Here is a 19630-nt window from a genome sequence, read left to right as displayed (position 1 = left end):
CCAGCTCCGTCCTCAGAGCCCAGGGCGAGCCAAGGGCTGCCAACCCCGGCCCGAGGCCCCCGCCCCTCTGCTCACTGCAGTCACTGCTTCTCCAGGCAAGGTGATGGTCCCGCAGCCCTGCGTGTGATGGAGCTTTGACCACGTCCTTCTCCACTGCCGTCTGCCCAGCTGTCCATTCCCAGACACACAGGCAGGGGTCTCGCCCTGCCAGGCTGCCCGGGGGCACACGGCACCTCCTGCCCTGCAGCAAACCCTGCAGGACTCGCTGTGCCAGGCTGCGGGTGAGCCCAGGGCTCTGCTCCATGGCTGCCCACGGCTCATCCCACCCACACGGGGCCGTCAGGGCAGGTCACGGGGCTGCCAGGCTCTGCCCTGCCCCAAAGTGACATTCCCACAGAGCTGGTGACAGGTGACATTCCCTCTCACAGCCCCGCCGGCCATGGGGCTTGGAGGCTCCAGTCTGACCCCTCAAGTGGTGCCATCACCTCCAGGCTCCAGGGGCCTTGGCCACAAGCCATCCCTGGTTTGTCCCTTCAGGGCAGGCTGCAGCCCCCGAAGGGGAGCTGGACCACACCCGGGCACGGCTGAGCAGGCACCTCCGGCTGGGCCCTGCGTGCTCGCTCATCAGCAGAGGGTAGCAGATGGTCGGAGCTGTCCCACTGCAGCTTGGCAGGAGATGCCCCAAAAGCACCTCTAGTCCCACCCTGCTTTACCTGGGCCATGTCCCACCACCTCCTCCAGCCCCCCTCATGCCTCTGTAAGAATGTGCAGCCCCTGTGATCCCATCCTGGTGTCCCCATGGTGGTCTGTCACTCCCTAAGCCACTCTGAGTGACCAGTGCAGGGTCAGCAGGTGTGTGGCACCCAGGCAAACCCTGAGGGTATGATCCCTGTCCCAGGACACGGCTTACCCGGCGGGCTGGGAGCTCAGCAGAGACCCACTAGGCAGGAGAAAAGAGGACTTGGGGAGGCTGAACTTCAGTTTTCCACTGTCTATAGAAGGGTTGTGGAGAAGGGAGACACGGCCCTGACTGGCAAAAGGGCACAAGACACCGGGCACAGGGGCACAATAGGAAAATCAGGGATTCACAGCATCATTAACGCTGGAAATGCCCTCCCAGGTCACAAGATCATCCATTCCAGCCTCTCCCCCAGCACTGCCACATTCACCACTAACCCATGTGCCACATCCACAGGTCTTTTGAACACTCCCAGGGATGGTGACTCCACCACTGCCCTGGGCAGCTGTGCCAGGGCCCAACCATCCTTTCAGTGGTGAAACAATCCTTTCAAGGGTTGTGTGGCACAGTGCTGTGACAAGATCCACAGTGGTGGGACCTCCATCCTCAGAGGGTTCCTGTACCTGAGTGGACACCAAATACTCTGATCAACCTGAACTTTGGGACCCTGCCTTCAGCAGGAGGTTGCAGTTAAGACTTCTGCTGGTCCCTTCTAACCTACATCTTTCCATGGCCCTCCAAAACCAAATCCAGCATTTTCTCCTGGCTTTGACCAGGCCTCCAGTAGAATTGGCCTCTCTGGGGCCCATCACATGTGAAATGTCACTATCTCATCAAACCATCAACTGGTTTGGGTTGAAAGGTTAAGAACCATCCTGTTCCATCCTCTGCCACAGGCCACTATCCCAGGTTGCTCCAAGCCCTGTCCAACCTGGTCTTGGACGCTTCCAGGGATCCAGGGGCAGCCACAGCTTCTCTGGGCACCCTGTGCCAGGGCCTGCCCACCCTCACAAGGAAGAACTTTGTCCCAATATCCCATCCATCCCTGCCCTCTGGCAGTAGGATGCCATTCCCCCTTGTCCTGTCCCTCCAGGCCCTTGTCCAAAGTCCCTCTCCAGCTCTCCTGGAGCTCCTTTAAACACTGGAAGGGGCTCTAAGGTCTCCCTGGAGATTTCTCCAGGTGACATCCCCAACTGTCCCAGCCTGTCTCCAGAGCAGAGGGGCTCCTGCTCCTCCCCTCTCTCTGACAGAACCTCTACAGCTGCACGAGGAAGGGACTAAATGAAGACTCATTGTAGCTTTACTGACCAACCAGCACTGCCTGGGCACAATCCCATCTGGGGCACATCCAGCTGAGATGCCACATCAGCAGCACAGCATGCCCTGCATGCCCAGAGAGAAGGCAGTGGCTTCCTGACCCCTCCATCCGTGCAGCAGCTCCACCTCACACCTCTGCAGCAGCTTCCTGACCCCTCATCTCTGCAGGAGCTTCCAGAACAAGCTCTCCCCTCAGCAGGGCCTCTGCCAAGTGAGGGAGGCATTTTGGGTCTCCACACCAGGCTGGCACCTGGGCCCTCTGTGCTGCCTACCCGAGCCTGAGCCATCTGCCCCCCCACCAAGTGCCACCAGACCCGTCATCCAGCCACCACACAGCCCAGAGCAGTGGGTCCTGCTTAACTCCCCATCTCTGCTTCATGAACACCACATAAAACTGTGTGTGTGTGATGAACAGGAGAAAGCACTTAGGTTGATAAAGGAGCCCAAGTCCTGCCCCAAAAAGGGATTTCTGCCTCTGTTGTGCTTCTCAGAACACTCTTCATCTCATTTGCTCAACTACAATGTTTATAACTTTAAAAACCCCAGAATGCAATTGCCTGTGGAGTCCCTAAGCTGCAACGAGGCTGATCCAAGTCTGTCCCACCAGTCCAACAGGAGAATCACAAAAAGGGAGTGAAGAGTTTAGATGAAAACCAATTAAACCTGGGCAGCTGCCAAACTGGAGGCTTAATGATCCACAAGCTGCTAAAAAAGCAGGGAGTAGGTGAAAAGCTGTTAATTACTTGGCACTGCAGGGCACGCCTGTTTGGAGAGGTGCCACCTAAAAGCACTGATAGGGATTTTGAGAGCGTGAGCACACGTGTGGTGCCACCAACACACCCCAGAAGGGCTGTCCCTGGCCTCCCACATCAACCTCTGCTTTTGGAATAGCTATCCCCATTCCTGCAGTCTTCAACAACAGGGCTTGGAGCAACCTGGGCTAGTGGAAGGTGGAACAAGAAGAGCTTTAAGGTCTCCTCCAATCCAAACAATTCCATGATGATTCTCGGTGGGAGTGGAGGGGGAGCCCACCCCAGCCCAGCTCATCTGAGCTGCAGAGCTCAGCTGGCCACAGCTGGGCCGTGTCAAACCGCACGACACGTTCCTGCCATTGGGCTTTCATTTCAAGCCAGGACTGCAAACGCTTCTCCAGCTCTGGGCACGCAGTGCCCGTCCTCAGCCCCGGACAGCGAGTCAGTGGCAGGGCCGGGCCGGGTGAGCTCGGATGTCTCTGGTATTTTATTGCTTGCTCGGTGTCACGGCTGAGCACGCGGCCGGCGGGGCGGGCAACGCGGAGCAGGGCCTGGGCACCGGGGCCTCTGCAGTGGGAGGGAGTGGCCCCCCTGTGCCACCTGCCCCGGCAGGAGCCCACAGGGACAATGCTGGGATGCCCCCGGCTCTGGGGAGCGCGGGGCAGGGCAGGGCAGGGCAGGGCAGGAGGGGCGGGTGCTGCCAAGCAGCGTGGCTGGGGGTGCCAGTGGGGCACTCGCTGCGGCGTGGGGCGCGCGGGCAGCGCAGGACGAGCCCCGGGCGGCTGCAGGGCTCGGCCCTGGGGCTCACTGTGAGTGGATCAGTGCCCCGGCGCCCTGCCCAAAGCCAAAGCCCTTGGGACCGAAGTTCTTGGCGTAACAACCTGCAGAGGACGGAAGGGAGACACAGGTGAGGCTGGCACAGGAGCGGGATCTCCCCAAGGGGCACACCCTGCCTGGACAGGACAAGGTTTGCCAGATTTGTTGGGCAAACAGAGGCCCTGGTTCAGCAGAAAATTCTCCAGCTCTGTGGCTGGCACAGTCCTTCCCTGAAAGCAGCTGCTGGGCCACCCCTTCCCCAACCTCCAAGCCCCCAGGCCCCTTTCACCCCCTCCCCTCAGAGCCCAGGACAAGCCAGCAGGGAAGGCAGGGCTCACCTTTGCAGTAGATCTCCCCATCTTTGTCTGCCAGGGTGGTGGACTCCAAGCTCTTGCCACACTTGGCACAGCGGAAGCAGGACTTGTGCCAGGACTGCAGGACAGGAGCAGAGCCCAGTCAGACCCCAGGGACAGGACAGCCAAGCTCTGGTACCAGCCAGGCTCCCTGCTCTGCTTCTGATCCAAAGGGGCTGGCGAAGAGCTCTGAACAGGATAAACGCTTTTCCCTGGAAAGCACTCCCAGTCCCACAGGGAAAATACAGAGAGGAAACACAAGTGTGGGCACTGCTCCTGTGCTGATCTGGTTTTGGAGACCTATTGCTGACACTCCAAGAAGTCATTTGTGCAGTATTTCAACAATAACTTCTAAGGAGCAGGCCCTCCCTCTTTGGGGACTGCCCTCTCTTAACCAGCAAGATAAATCCCTCCCATTGTCCAGCTGAGACCCACGGCTGGGGTGGCAGCAGGGATGGACAACTGCCCCACACAACCACAGCTCCAAGGAAGGCAGCAAACGGAGAGGAAAAATGCCAAAAGCAGACAGTGTTTAAAAATAACCCCCCATGGTTCCAGCAGTCCCCTGGAGATAAATGAGCTCACAGCCTTCAAGCAGACCTTAAGTAGCCAGAGCTGCTCACTGAGGAATTTAAACAAACACTTGGGAAAACATGAAACCTTTTTTGGAAGAAAATGTGAAATTCATGGGCTGGAGGAGGAGGTATTGGATGGAGACATCCAGCAAACATTAGCACATGAAATACATGCTCTGGAATCCTCTCTGTGTCAACTTTAATGTAATTGCTTCACCAGCCTTGGTTCTCTGTAAACATTGGGGCCAGAAGCTGACCAGGAAGCCCAGATCATAGTTTTAAGGGTAAATTCAGCTTCTGACCGTGGTCTGACCATCAACATGTCCATCACAAGCCAGCTGGGGGGTAATGATGCCAAGGAGCCCTTTCTGTTGACCCCTCTCCTTGTACTGGGGACACAGGACAAGCACAAAGCCCCAGGAGGACGAGCCCAGCCAGGTCAGTGAGTGACACCTCATCACTGGTGAGGCTGTCCCAGCATGGCCACCTGTCCCCATGGCACACAGCCAAGCAGCCTGGCTTGGTGTCCCTGACAAGCTCTCCATGTCCCTGACGTTGTGGGGAGGGCAGCTCCAGGCAGGGACCTCATCTGTGGTCCCAGCTGGGGCTGGCAGGGGAGACGGGGTCCCTAGGCTTGCAGAGGAGCTGGGCTGGGACCAGGTCACAGCTGAGGGTGCAAAGAACCGTGGTGAAGGGGTGACCTGGGCACAGGGAGTGCCAGGGCTGTGACAGTGACTTTCACACCAAACCCTGAGCTGACCCAGCCACCACCAGAACAGCCCCAGGAATGTTCACCAAACCCATGCCCACAGCTCCAGCATCCTGCCCGACCTGTGGACAATGCTGACCACTGGAATTCACTGCCTGCCCCAAATCCTGGCCACAGCATCCCTGCCTCTGGCACAGAGAGGAGAAAGAGGCACCTTTCAATTAACAGTGACACTAGCCATGGCACATGTCACTACTCACCCTCCCAGCACTTCCACAGCAGGATGTCCACTGTGGCCTCTGCTGAGCAGGGCCGTAAATATTTAATATAAAATGTATTTCTCCCCCATCTACAAGTCTGTGAGAGTGCTGGAGCCTGGAAAACCTGGCTTCCAGACATGCCAAGATCTCCTTTTGCTGCCAGGCTTCCAGGTGAATGTGCCCATTGGACCCAAGGCCAGCCCAGGCTAAGGGCGGGTCCAGGCCCTCTCTGAAGGTGTCCCTGCCATGCAGCAGCCTGTGCCCACCATCCCCGTGCCCCGTTCCCACCAGCCCCTCTCACCTTCCCAGCTCCGATGACCTTCTCGGCCGCGTACACGGCCTGGCCACAGCGGGGGCACCCGTCAGCTCCTCCCACCTTCTGGGCCATCCTGGCTGCATTGGGGTTGGGGGGTCGGTGGGGCTGGCCCCTGGGGGTGGCAGAGAGCTCATGATCAGGGATGCAAGGTACAGCAGGGAAGAACTATGGGACCCCAAATCCCAGCCCAATTTTTAAGTGAAGTTCAGGAGCAATGAGCCCCATGGAAAGCTCAGCCTGGGGGCTGTGTGCTGGGAGAGGGTGGAGAATGTGCTCAGGCAATGGGGATGTGTCCCATCCCATCCCATCCCATCCCATCCCATCCCATCCCATCCCATCCCGCCTCCCAAACACAGTTCAGTGGGATTCTCTGGAGGGGCAGAGGGGCCAGGCAGCCCATGGACACTGCTGGGAGCTCAGCATAGGCTGCACAGCCACGCACCACAGGACAGGTGTGGGAGGAGGTGCCCACAGCCCCAGTGTCCAAAGCAAGGCTGAAACTCACTCTTCATATTTGATTCCCAGGGACTCGCCCTTGTCCGTGCTCAGGGTCCCTGCTCCCTGCCCGTAGCCGTAGCCCTTGGGGCCGTACTTCTTCCCGTAGCAGGACTTGCAGTAGATCTCCTCACCATGCACCGCCACGGTGGTGCTGTCCAAATTCTTCTTACAGACCACTAGAACAGAGGGGAGGGTGTGGCATCAGCCTGCTCCGCCAGAGCTCGCTAATTAGCTGGGGAAAACAAGCCCTCACAGGGACAGCAGAGCTCAGCTTTCAAGGAGCAGGGAAAGCCTCGCCAGCACCCACCTGCAGGGAGCAAACCAGGCAGATAAGGATCACAACACGAGCAGTGTCTGGCTTTAAAAGGAAGAAACCACCAAAGCCAACAAAGTCATACCGAGGAAAGGAAAGCTCTCTTAACCCTCTGGGTGCTGCTCTTCTGCAGTTGCACTTAAACCTTGGGGGTGAATTTTCCCTACGAATCACTGCAGGATTCTCAGGCCTGGGGATGGATGTCCTGGCTCCACACCTTGTCCACTGCAAATCCACAGCAGGAAGCACTTGGGGCAAAGAAATGTGAGCAGATGTGGTTCTCCCGGTGTTTGGACGGGCCAAGAGCCATCCAAGAGCAGCCCCGTGGCCGTCACCACACCTGAGGCACTGCAAGGGCTTCACACACTGGGCACAGTCACCTCTCCAGAGCTCAAAGGCTCAGGTGACACCTCAGTCCTGGGTTTGGGGGGGTGCATGGGGGGTCTCAGGTGAGGAACACTAACTCAGCTGGGTGTTTGAGCCCTGGACATCAATGTGGGATGTAAGATGGGACAGGAGGAGATGGCAGCCAGGCTCAGGGGCTCTGCTGAGCCCACCCAGAGCTTGAGCTTGGTGCTAGGCTCAGGCCGTGATTTTTAGGTTTCCATAGAGTCACAGACTGGTTTGGGATGGAAGGGACCTTCAGTTTGGATTATCTGATTGTAACCCTCTGCCATTGATACTTTCCACTACCCCAGGCTGCTCCAAGTCCTATCCAACCTGGTATTGAACACTTCCAAGGATGGAGCAGCCACAGCTCCTCTGGGAAGCAATGCCCCACCACCCTCTGAATGGGAATCACTTTCTTATATCTAATCTAACTTTCTCTTATATCTAAACTAGATTGCTCCTCTTTCAGTTTTAAAACATCCCCCCTTGCCCAGTCATTATCTGCCTGTGTAAAAAGCCACTCTACCTCTCTTTTATAAACCCCCTTAAGGTCCTGGAAGCACCAGCTCTTGTCCCAGCTCTGCTCACAGCTGCCCCGTTCCTTCCCAGCCCTTCCTGAGACACTGCCCAGCCAGCAGGAGACCACCAGCACCCAAACTCCAGGTGATGCCCAGTGCCCCGTGCAGGATCCCACTCCCAGGGCAGAGTCTGCAGCGCTGGCAGCCAGCCCCAAACAGATCTGGCTGCAGCTGCCACAGCTTCCCCATCCTGCTTTCCACGCCTTAAATGTCGAGGCTTCCAGCAGCTTCTTGGCCAGCAGAGCAGTTTCTTGGCCTTTCCCAATATCACAGGAATGCAAACAGAGCAGAGTTCTCCCCTCAGAGCAGCACAAACTGAGCAGGGGCAGAAGGCAGCCCTTCCATGACTAAATACAGCCAGGAGAACCCTGTGTGCCTCTGCTGGGACAGGGGGGAAGAGAAGCATCTCCTGCCATCTAAGGAGGCTCTGGCAGAGTCCTCTCCTGGCTACAAGCTCCCACCACAGCAGGAGCTGGGGATGGAGAACGGATCCCGGCTGGGAGAAACCAGAGCAGGTAACTGATTCCAAAGCTGCCAAGCTCCTGGGCTGCTGCTGGGGTCTCTGCATTGCCCTGGAGTGACACTACTCGGCCAGACCATCAGGAAGGAATTTGGGCACTTTCACTGGCATTTCAAAGGGTTTTGTTGTGAGCTTTGTCCCAGGGTAGCAGTGAATGGTCTCAGTGGGATCTGGATGGATTTGGAGCTCCAGCCCAACCTTTCACAGTCCTTCATCTGTACTCACAGAGTTTTGAGAGGCAACAGAAAAATTCTCTTACCCAGCCCCCAGGTTTGTGCATTGCAGAAATTCCAGTGCACTGGGCTCAGGAGTTAAGGACTCTTTGTTTTTCTAAGAGCAGCTGAGCTGCTCTACAAAACAATTAGACAAGAGCTGCCCCTGCTTTTCAAGGCCATGGGACTCATTCCAGCTCATTTCTGCTGCACTACCCAGGCAGCTGGATCATGGCCAGGAGTCAATCACCAAGTTGCTCCCTGAGCTCTAAAGCACTGTGGTAGGCTTGGCTCCTTTTAGATAATGTTTTTGGCAGATCTGGTTGAAGTGGTTGTTATTCTCCCCTAAAGATAATGGTTTGAAGTTCCTTGATGGGGCCCAAATGCAGCACTGAGGGAACAGGCTGGGAATGCAGGAGCTCAGGAGCACTACCCACAGCCTGTGGCACGGACTGGGAACAGTGGGCAGCAGGGTGGGCTGGCACACGGAGAGCCACAGCCTGACTGGAGAGCCACAGCCAGGACAGGCAGAGCTGCTGGGTACATGTGGAGTGGCATAACAAATGCCTGCAAAGCACAGGGACAGCAGCCCTGAGCCCAGGACCACTCCCTGGGCACTTGCTGCCATGAACACACACATGGGACCTTCTTCCCCACTCCGGCCATGTATTCCCACCTGGAAGGAATGCCTTTAGCCTCATTTTGTGGCTCCTGGAGGCCTGCCCTGCTCTCTGGGTGCCAGCATCCCATGGCAGCAGCTTTCTCTGGCAAACCAGCTGTGTGCACAAGGGGTGAGGGCAACATTCCCCACCCTCCTTATCTGAGGCCAAACGACAAACAGGATTTCCTTGTGCAGAGCAGCTGCCATACAAACCCAGCCAGTCATCCTTGTCCTGCCCAGGAAATGCCTCAACAACTCCCGGGCTGAGCTCTACCAGCCAGAGCAAGTTTGCAGCCTGGAAACTCCCAGGAACGGGAGCACCCGGGGAGCACAGACTCAGCAGCAGCCTCCCTCGCCCCCTGTCCCACCTGGAGCCAGCTGTAGGTGCTGAGCCCCAGGCAGGCTGGACAAGAAGGATCCAGCAGCCAGGCTGGGTGGACACAGAGGCATCGCAGGGATCATCCCATGAGGGCACTGGAGTTTCCCTGCTGGAAGAGAGCAGTTCCAGAGTGTGCCTTGTTTCCAGATCCCACCTCTGCTTGCTGCCCCTATGGAAAAGATCCCAACTGTGCTCCCTGCTGTGATGGGATGGTGAGACTTGGGACCAGGGCACTGGGACCAGCTGAGGAAACATTAAAGGTCAGTGGAGTCCTGCTGCAAGGCCACCCTGGAGATGCACTTCTGCTGCTTTGTGGCACAGGCAACGTCTCGAGGAGCCATCAGCAGACACAGGCAACGTGTGTGCTCCTGTCCACAGAATTCCAGAGGGGTCTGGGTGGGAAGGGACCTTAAACTCATCTTGTCCTACCCCCTGCCATGGGCAGGGACACCTTCCACTGGGCCAGGCTGCTCCATGCCCTATCTCCTGTAGGCACAGGAGAATCACTGGTTCTGATATGTGACAGTCTCCAGGGACAGAGGACAGCAATCTGGAACCACACAGGCTGAGGAAACTGCTCATCTTTTGAATCAAACATCTTGCAGCCCCTCTGGATGTCCCAGGTTTAAGGAGCTGCTCTCAGCACTGCAACGCCACCAGCCCTGGGATCCCCAAGGGCAGGGAAGAGTGTCTGGGGACTTGCAGCAGGATCCCAGCACCATTTGTAGGATCCTGCAGAGGGGGCAGAGGAAGGGAGCTCCGCACTGGATCGCTTGCAGCCAGATCCTGTTCTGCTGCCCCTCCCCAGAGGTGACACTTGGGTCCAAACATACACCAGAGACACCCTCAGTAATAGTGGATCTGCAGACAGGCTGGGGGTGCAGCACAAGGGCCAGGACAGGACCACATCTCCTTCCCATCAGTCCCTCAGACATGAGAGATTCCATGCCAGTTCCCCAGGCTCAACCACCTTTTAGTGTGGCAAAGCCACACTCAAAAAGCTAAAGCCAGCCCCACCTCTGAGCATTGCATGGGATGTGCCACCTCCTGCTACCACTGCTGGGAGAGGCCCTGTCTCATGCTCCGGTCCTTAACATCTGGACACAGACCAGAGCACCCAGCCTGGCCTTTCCTTGGAGTAGGGATGGACTAGGTCTTTGTGTGGGTGCCAGCTGAGGTCACCCTGACAGCTTGGACAGCCCATGTGTCCTGGGAGGTTCTGTGCTCCTGCCTCGCTGGGGGGTTGAGAGAACCTGAGGAGCCCTTGCCCAGGAAGCAGAAAGGGAGTCAGGGAAGGGGTGGTACTCACTGCACAAGAAGCAGGACTTGTGGAAGCTGTTGCCTTCACACTGCACCTCCTCAGCGAAGTACACGGCCTTCTGGCACACCCCACACTTCTTCCCTCCTCCCCAGTTTGGCATCCTGCAGGGGAAAGCACAATCAGGAACAGGGCAGGGTCCTGCGGGGCCGGGATGGGGCAGCTCCAGCACTCTCCCACATCCACACGTGCAGAGAGCACCCACAGCGTCTGCAGGGGGCACAGACTGCAGAATCATGAGAGCTCAGGGACCCAGCACCCAGCAGTGCCAGCTGCCTCCCAGGGACCACTGCTCCTGTCTGCCAGGAGCAGCAGAAATCCCTGTCTTGGAGCCATGGCACCTCGCAGCTCCTGTCAGTGCCGGGAAAAGAGAGGAAGCAGCACAATGCTGGGAGAGAGCAACCCACAGTTACCCAGGCACCTCCTCAGGTCACAGCCCTCCTGCCACCCCTGCCATGCTCAGGGTGCCTGTGACTGAGCCTTGGTGCTGGAGTGACAGCTGCCACAGCCCTGGACAGTCTCAGCTTCTCCTCCCTGACCAACTTTTCCATCTCAGCCACTGCAGGGCAGGGGACAGTCAGGGCTGCCCGAGGGCAGGAGCTGCCCCCTGACACCACCAAACCCCAGGCTCTGGCACATGTCCCACAGCACCATCAGCTCCTGCCTGACCAACCCCTCCCACACACTCCTGCCCTCTGGTATCTCAGGCTCCTCCAGGACTGCAGGCAGAGTCATGGAGCCTGGAGAATCTGAAAACAAGAAGACAGCACAGGGCAAAGACCTGAGCACCAGCCTAAGCCACCATCCAGCTCCTCAGCAGGCTAAAATGCTTCTATTTCTCTTCTCATTCCTAAACTGTGTCTGAGGAGACACCATCAAGAGCCCCCTAGATTTGCAGATAACTCCAAAATACTGGGAATTGCTTACATGAGCAGCAGAGCACCAGCCTAGAGGGGCCTTGACACTTGTGAAGACCAGGTCAACATAAACCCTGAGACATTCACACAACAAAGTCCTGCAAGGAGATTCTGAGGGAGCCAGGCTAATTGAGTATGGCCAAGAGCAATCTAAGGAGGATCAAACAGCAGGAGCTGCTACAAAGACAATAAAACACTTTTAGGAGGTACCAATGATACAAGCAAGGTCAACAGGCACAAGCTGCAGCTTGAGAGGTCTCCAGGGGCCTCCTTCCATCAACACCTCTGGAATTCCCATCCTGCTCCCATCTGGGGACAGGCAGCAGAAGTCACCATGTGCTTCCTGACCCCTGAACAGCTAAAGCAGCAGGACAAGGTCTCCAAAACCAAACCCCATTTTCAGAGTACAAGATTTGCCAGCCCACCATGTGTATAGGATCTCATCACCTCTCTCAGCTCAGTTGTGTGGAGATGAGGAAGGGACCTTGGTCTGCCAGGGCACACCAGAAGCCTTGGAGCCCCCCCTTGCAGCAGATCCTGGGTCACCTGGGCAGCTGAAGCCCCATCCCTGGGCCTCCAGCCCCAGTGGCTTTCCCAGCTGTGGAGGTGGATGCTAAACCCAGCAGGACTGGGGGTTGCACAAACATCAAACAGAGATGGGGGAGCATAAAGGGCTCACAGGCACAGCAAGATCCCTACGCCTGCCAGGCCATGGGGAACTCAAGATCTTCCCTGTGCAGGAGTATTTTGCCAGGAAAAGGGAAACTCCTCCCAGCCTGGTTACCAGGGCAGGGGTCAGGACAGGGGTCAGAACTGACTTGCTGACCCTACTTTATCCTGGCCACAGCTCCCAGATGCCTAGAGGGTCTCAGTGCAGGCCAGGCAGACAGAGAAGGGCAGGAGCAGGGGCTGGAGAGGCTGTGCTGGCTCCCGGGATGCTGGGAGCCGTGTTTGGGGTGTAATCACAGCAGCTGGAAAGTCTCCTTTCCAAAGGCCCTGCAGGCTGGGCTTCCCACTGTGCCAAATCCCTCCCTTTCAGCCTCATTCTTCCAGTCCCAGCCTTTGGATTGCCTTAAAAGGACACAGGCTGTTTCTCTCCAGTGCCTGTTTATTCCCCTCCATCAGGAGGAGTGCTTGACCTGGTTCAGGAGTTTCCTTGGAGGGCAGAAACATCCAGCAGCACCCCCTGAGCTCTGCACCACGGCGTGGGAGCCCACCAGCCCCTTCAGCCCTGTGTCAGATCCCACAGCAGGAATGACACACCACTGGCCATGATTCCTCTAGGTCCCCCATCCCTTTCCAGCCATCACAGCTGGCAGACCCCATCTCTGGGATTCCCCAGGCCTGGTTTTGGGGGCAGCCTCTTGCCAGCCCTCCCTGCTCCAGAGCCAGAGCATCCACAAGTGCACTCCATGGTTTGGGACCAGCTGCTCCCCTTTACCTCCACAGCACATTTTGTTCCCCTCAGAGCAGCAGCAGTGAAGGAAGAGGCTTTGTTTGTCCTGAACATCAAGGCTACCCTGCTCAAACCAAGAGATTAGCAGTGGGGACACCTTCCCCTGAGCTGCCTGGAAGTGTAAAGGAGGAGAAAAAGTGCTTCTGGGTGAAGCTCACTTGACATTTGCCACAAGAGGAGTCCAAGCCCTTTTGCTGCTGCTGATTTTCCTCAATCCACCATGGGAAGGCTGCAGGTGCCTCCACTCAGTTTCAATGATGCCAGGCGACTTGAGCAGGTGACTCTCACCATGAAGCCCAAACACAGCCCCAGCAAAGCCACATCCCAGCAAAAGCTCCTGGCACACACCAGGATGCATTTTCTGAGTGAAGAGACCATGGAAATTACTTTGTTCTGGGGATCCATGTGAGGGCTCACAGCTAGACACAGAGAAAACCTAAGATAAGATTTAAGTTGCTGAGAATTCCCTGTTAGTGAGCCCAGCAGGCCAAGCAGAGACCAAATGTGTGCTACAGGCAACAGCAAAAAGAGGAATAGGAAAACCCTGCTCTAGGTGCCTGGACCTGACCCGCCAAGTCCTCACAACTGCCTCCAGACAGATCCATCCTCCCAATTCCCTAAGTAATGGCCACTTTAAGATATGTCAGAGTGTTTACAATCCCTTCAGCATTATTTTCAGAATACTTTGCATATTTTGCCCAATTGCAACACTTGGTGACCACACTTCTCCAAGTTACTCTGGCCCCATGCAAAATAAGGAACGGGAGGTGACAGTCCTGCAGCTAATGACCTCACTGAGCAGAGGCAAGGGGCTGCCAAAAAAAACAAGATTTTTCTCCTTCCTCCTGCAGCTCCACAACTCCCAACAAACATATCCAGAGCCCTACAAACAGCACTCTCAGTGCCAAGCAGGGCTTGGCCCTGGAGCCACTCCATTATCCATTACAGATAAGGGAAGAGGCCCCCAAAACCAAGATCCCATCCTTTAGCAGCAGCTGCACTGCAGGGAGCACAGACACAGGGGAGGCTTGTGCAGAACCACCCAAGGCTGACACTTGCTGGAGATTAACCCCAATTCCAGAGTCTGATGTTGCAGCAGTCCAGCTCTCCAGAAAAGACCAGCTTGGATAGAGCTTGGAGCAACCTGAGATAGTGGAAGGTGCTGCTGCCTATGGTAGGGGTGGCACTGGGTAACCTTCAAGGTCCCTTCCAAGCCAAACCTGTCTGTGGTTCTATGAAATCCAGGCTCAGACTCAGGGACATTTCAGAGGTGCTGTGCTGCACATCTGGGAGGCAGTGTAAGCTACTGAACAACCAGGCATAAACCAGTATGGAACCAGTATGTACTGGTGCTTTGGGATGTCATCACTGGCTCTAAGGGGAAGCAGTGAGCTGGTGCAGCCGTCAGGCAGCAGAAACACAGTCATCTTCTTGTTGGAGTGGGCTGAAAGGTCAGTGTGCTCCTGACACTGCCCCGAAGCTGACACCCTCCACCCTGCTACCCTGAGAGCAGCTGGGTGGGAACTGCTGGAGCTGGATCAGCGCCTGTGGCTGTGTGGATGCAGCTCCATGGCCATGGCAGCACCCAGGGCAGGGTCCTACCTGTCACTCTGAGGAACATCCTTGCAGCCAACAGGATGTCAGCTCAAGCATCCCACCTTCTGCAATAGCTGGAAAATCTTCCCGTGTCTGTGCCCTACTAAAATCCTACGGTAATTAATTGCAGAGCAATCACTTTGACTGAGGAACAGCAGACTCATATTGACCCATCTAAAAAGTTCCTTTTTTTCCAAATGAGAGCATTAAAACAAGTGAATGACAGAAGAGACCATCAGTACTGCAAAAAATTCACTCCTAAGCCTGTTCACAGCAGCCCAGGCAGAATTAATCCATGCCCTGGCAAAGGAAGAGTCAAAGGGCAGAAAGCCACAGCAGGAACCCCAAACCCCACGCCCTGGGGTCTGAGTAGTGCCTTCCAGTTTAGAGAGCAGCTGGCATGGCCATAAAATTGGCAGAAATTTGAAGCAAGAGGGCCCCAGAGAGATGAGACGTGGGCAGAGCAGAGAGGAACCAGCTCCCAGGGACACACCAGGGAACTTCCCCTGGGAAAGCCCCAGGACATGGCACCAGGGCTTCAGCATCGGGACCTGCAGTCAGACCCATGGGGGACTCTGCCCCGGGCAAACAGGAACTGTCACACAGCAGCTTTCCCAACCCCTGGGCACAGGTGGGAATAGCTCTACAAGGGGCAAGCTAGAACTGTCCCCTTGTCCCCTGCTGTGTCATGAACTGGAAGGAGCAGTAATATGAGGGACTTTGAGCCACCAACAGTGTAAACAAGGATAAGTGAAGGTCATGCGTGAGCCAGTGATGTTGAACTGGTGAGCAAGAGAATGGGGACCTGAGGCTGGTGATCTCCGAGACATGGAAAACCACTGGGAATTACCAGGGACAAAGCACAGAACTGCCCCAGGAGATGCAGCTGGATCACACGAGATGCCTCTAAGGGCTTTGCTAGGAGGGAAGGAAGTCAGGAGGCTCTGAGCTCAAGAGTGATGCTCACATGTGGCTCATCTACTCTTATGACTCCAAGAGCAATCAGCTTGACTCCAGTAGCAATCAAATCATTCTGCCACCAAGGCAGCCCCAGGTTGGCTGTGCAGAGCAGGGGCCTGAGAGAGGCCAGCACAGAGCTGAGCCACCAGCCAGACACACTCTCACAGCCACAGGCCTCTGCCTGCACACACGGCTCCCATGTTTGGCTTACAAAGAATTCACAAAATGACCAGGTGGGAAGAGACCTTCAAGATCATGGAGTGCAATCCATGCCCTAACACCTCAACTAAACCCTGGCACTGAGTGCCACATCCAGTCTCTTTTTAAACACATCCAGGGATGGTAACTCCACCACCTCCCTGGGCAGACCACTCCAATACCTGACAACTCTTTCTGTAAAAAACTTTTCCTAATATCCAACCTATATTTCCCTTGGAGCAGCTTAAGACTGTCTCCTTGGAAGCAGGGTCCTCCAAAAAAATCCCAACTTGATCCAGAACAAAAGCAACAGCATTTTCAGGGGTCCTAAGAAAAGCTCCTGACTCCCACAGGGATCAAGATCCATCACTGGACTGAGCCCACTTGAGCTTCCCCAAAGCCCTGAAATACCTCAGGGCATTCTCCCCAATTGGTTCTGCCTTCCAGGAGCAGGGAGCTGAGCTCAGATGCTCTCAGGCAGCTCTCAGGCTTTGCCATCCTGCCTGGAGAGCCCCTGATCCAGGGGACAGCAGGGGCTGGCACAGAGCCCATGAGCCTCTGGAGCAGCAGCAGCCCGGAGTCCTTGGGAATCCTCCCCGGGGCCCACTGCACCTTGCCAGCCTCACCCCCAGCAGAATAACTGAACATCTTGGGCTGGAACTGATCCACAAGGATCACATCCAACCCCTACCCCTGCACAGACACCCCAACAATTCCACCCTGGGCATCCCTGGCAGCGCTGTCCAAACACTCCTGCAGCTCTGGCAGCCTCGGTGCCGGGACCATTCCCTGGGCAGCCTGGGCAGTGCCAGCACCTCTGGGGGAAGGACCTTTCCCTGATGTCCAGCCTGACCCTCCCCTGGCACAGTTCCAGCCATTCTCTTGGGTCCTGTCCCTGCTCAGAGAGCAGAAATCAGAGCTGTGGCTCCACTGCCCCTCAGGGAGGAAGCTGCAGACCCAGGGGAGCTCTGACCTCAGGCTCCTCTGCTCCAGCAGGAGCACACCAACTGAGCACAGTTGCTCCTTGCAGGGCTTCTCCTCCCACCCTTCCCCAAGCTCTAGAGCCAGGAGGAGCAGCGTCCAAAGCCAGCCTCACCCCTCACACTGTTTTAGCACTGGCCCCTTCTCATGCAGGGAGAGACAGAAGATCTGATACAGGGACTTGGGAGAATCCGGAGCTTTTGCCCAGTGCTCCTGAACCCCCATCCCACGGGCTGAGGGCTCTGAGGCTGGAAAGCAGCACCTGGAGCTGTGCTCGAGTCTGTGCCCAGCCTGGTGCACAGCCATGCAAATCTCCTCTGCGAACTGACCTGAGCCCACATCTGAGCCGCCCCGGGCTCGCTGGAAATGAGCTTTACCGAGTTCAGTCGATCTGATGCAAGAGCGTTGGCTTCCGCATCCCGCCATGTGCGCGGCTGCCCCGGCAGCGGGAGCGGCCTCGGGGGTCCCAGCGCCCCCGCGCCCACCCGCGGAGCACGGCGGGGCTGGGGGACGGATGGAGGGATGGAGGCATCCCCGGGGGATGGAGGGAGGGATGGAGGGATGGAGGCACCCCCGGGGGATGGAGGGAGGGATGGAGGGATGGAGGCACCCCCGGGGGATGGAGGGAGGGATGGAGGGATGGAGGCACCCCCGGGGGATGGAGGGAGGGATGGAGGCACCCCCGGGGGATGGAGGGAGGGATGGAGGGATGGAGGCACCCCCGGGGGATGGGGAGGGATGGAGGCACCCCCGGGGGATGGAGGGAGGGATGGAGGGATGGAGGCACCCCCGGGGGATGGGGAGGGATGGAGGCATCCCCGGGGGATGGAGGGAGGGATGGGGAGGGATGGCGGCTCCGGGCTGGGGGAGCGGCAGCCCCGGGCACGGGAGGGGAGGCGGCTCCGCTGCGCTCGGCGGGACCCGGCGGCCGCCTCCGCCCCGCACCCACCTGCGGCCGGGCCGGGGACGGTGTCGGGGCCGGTGTCAGGTCCGCGGTCGGTGCCGGCGCCGGGGTCGGTGTCCCAGCCGGTCGGCGTGGGGCTCGGTGCCGCTGCCGGGGCCGGCGGGCGCTCGTTGCTTTTGTCGCCGCCGGGGCAGGGCGGGTCGCGGGGCGGCGGCGCTGATGTCACGGGGCCGGCGCGGCCCCGACCGCGCTGCCCGGGAGCCCCGGCCCGCCCAGGGAAGGATCCTCCGGGCCCTAAAAGCCCCAGGCTGGTTCCCAGGCGCCTGGAGCACTTCCCAGATGTTTCGGCGCCCTGGTTCTGCTGAACGTTTTCCCCTAAATTAAAAGAGACGTTGCGAGATTGGAGAATGGACAGAGAGCAGCGCTGGGGAGAAGGACACGGGGGTGTTGGTGGATGAGAAGCTCAGCGTGCCCCGGCCCCGTGCTCGGGCAGCCCAGAACCCCCCTGTACTGGGCTGATCCCCCAGCGTGGGCACAGGGCAGGGGGGGATTCTGCCCCTGTGCTCAGGTGAGAGCCCACCTGCAGAGCTGCCTCCAGCCCTGGGGCTCCAGCACAGGGAGGAGCTGGAGCTGCTGGAGCGAGCCCAGAGGAGGCCACAGAGCTGCTGCAAGGGCTGGAGCCCCTCTGCTCTGGAGCCAGGCTGGGAGAGCTGGAGGTGCTCATGTGGAGAAGAGGAGGCTCCAGGGAGGCCTTACTGCAGCTTTTCCACAGATAAAAAGGAGTCTGTAAGACTTCAGCAAGAATTGTTGTACAATATGGGCCCTGGCACAGGGTGCCCAAAGCAGCTGTGGGTGCCCAATCCCTGGAAGTGTCAAAGGCTAGGGTGGATGGGGCTTTGAGTAACCTGGCATGGTGGAAGGTGTCTCTGGCAGGACAGGTGGGACAAGACAGGCTTTGAGGTCCCTTCCAACCCAACCCAGGCTGGGATTATGAGTCTCTCATAACAAATTGCAGAGCAAGGGAGTGAGGAGAGACTCTCTGGCAATGGCTCCCATGGGAACCCACCACAACAGTGCTGCTCTGGTTGCAGACGGATGGGGGGAGAAATATGCACAGCCCCAAACTGCATGGAAAAGGCCACAGAGGTGTTGGGGAAACACTCCCAGCCCAGCTGGAAGACAGGTGGGAGTCTGGCTCCCTGTGAAGGGAGAGCTCTGAGAAGCGAAGAGGCCAAAGCAGTGCAGGAGCAGAGGCACTGCCGCCCTTCCCTGAGGTCCCACACACCCTCTGTACCCCCACACGTGTCCCTCTGAGCCCAAACAATCCCAGAGCAGCCTACACAAAGTGTGGCCGCAGGGCTGCAAAGCTGCTTTTCCATTTTCCTGCATGTTTCTATGCCAGGGCAGTACAGGAGGCCAGGAAGGCCCAGGAGCTTGTGACAAACAATTCCAAGGCTCCAGGGGATGCTGTTTACACCCTGAAAGGCCGAGGGTGGTCCATGTGTTGGCCCTGCAGCCTGACCCCACCCTGAATGCTCTGTCTGGTTGCTGCTCTGTGCTCAGAGCCCCAGCAGGACCCCACATCCCAACTGGAGTTTGGCTGTCCCCTCACCTGCTCATCCCTGACGGATTTTTTGCAGCTTGCTGGGGTGTGAACTCCGGTTCTCCATCCCCTTGGGAAACAGTTTCCTGAATCTGTCCCCCTCTGGCACTCCCCTGTGCTTGTGCAGGAGAGCAGGGATGAGAGTGAGACACCCTCCCTGATCCCAGCAAAGCCCACACAGGCTCAGGAACCAGGTGGCACCAGACAGGGAAAGGATCGTTCCTTTCTTAGGCATTTTTAGTGCCCTGGAAGATTCCAAGAAGATTCCAGCCATCAGTTCCTGGACCTGGAGGTCAGCAAAAGGCTGCC

The 19630-nt window shown here is 57.5% G+C and overlaps 1 protein-coding gene across 1 annotated transcript; it reads right to left on the bottom strand.

Moving 5' to 3' along the window:
* Positions 1-3277: 3277 nt before the first annotated feature.
* On the bottom strand, positions 3278-17915 carry CSRP1 (cysteine and glycine rich protein 1). Its single transcript, XM_085561604.1, has 6 exons — positions 17764-17915; positions 10698-10810; positions 6343-6511; positions 5823-5949; positions 3963-4056; positions 3278-3689 (listed from the first exon to the last, which is right to left on the bottom strand). Exons 2-6 carry the CDS (start codon positions 10807-10809, stop codon positions 3613-3615), a joined length of 579 nt encoding a protein of 192 aa, XP_085417730.1. The 5' UTR covers position 10810; positions 17764-17915; the 3' UTR covers positions 3278-3612.
* Between the last annotated feature and the right edge of the window lie 1715 nt (positions 17916-19630).

Source organism: Lonchura striata, chromosome 26 (assembly GCF_050655825.1).
Source record: "Lonchura striata isolate lonStrDom1 chromosome 26, ASM5065582v1, whole genome shotgun sequence".
NCBI lineage: Eukaryota > Metazoa > Chordata > Aves > Passeriformes > Estrildidae > Lonchura > Lonchura striata.
Note: the sequence above shows the minus strand (reverse complement) of the source record. Positions and strands in the feature narration are given on the sequence as shown.

What these genes read in the sequence shown, in the direction of transcription:
- CSRP1 (XM_085561604.1), bottom strand. Translation starts at nt 10,809, where the DNA reads ATGCCAAACTGGGGAGGAGGGAAGAAGTGTGGGGTGTGCCAGAAGGCC. An exon ending in CAAGTCCTGCTTCTTGTGCA is followed by an intron (nt 6,512 to 10,697) that starts GTGAGTACCACC and finishes CCTCTGTTCTAG; the next exon opens with TGGTCTGTAAGAAGAATTTG. An exon ending in CTGGGAATCAAATATGAAGA is followed by an intron (nt 5,950 to 6,342) that starts GTGAGTTTCAGC and finishes TGCCACCCCCAG; the next exon opens with GGGCCAGCCCCACCGACCCC.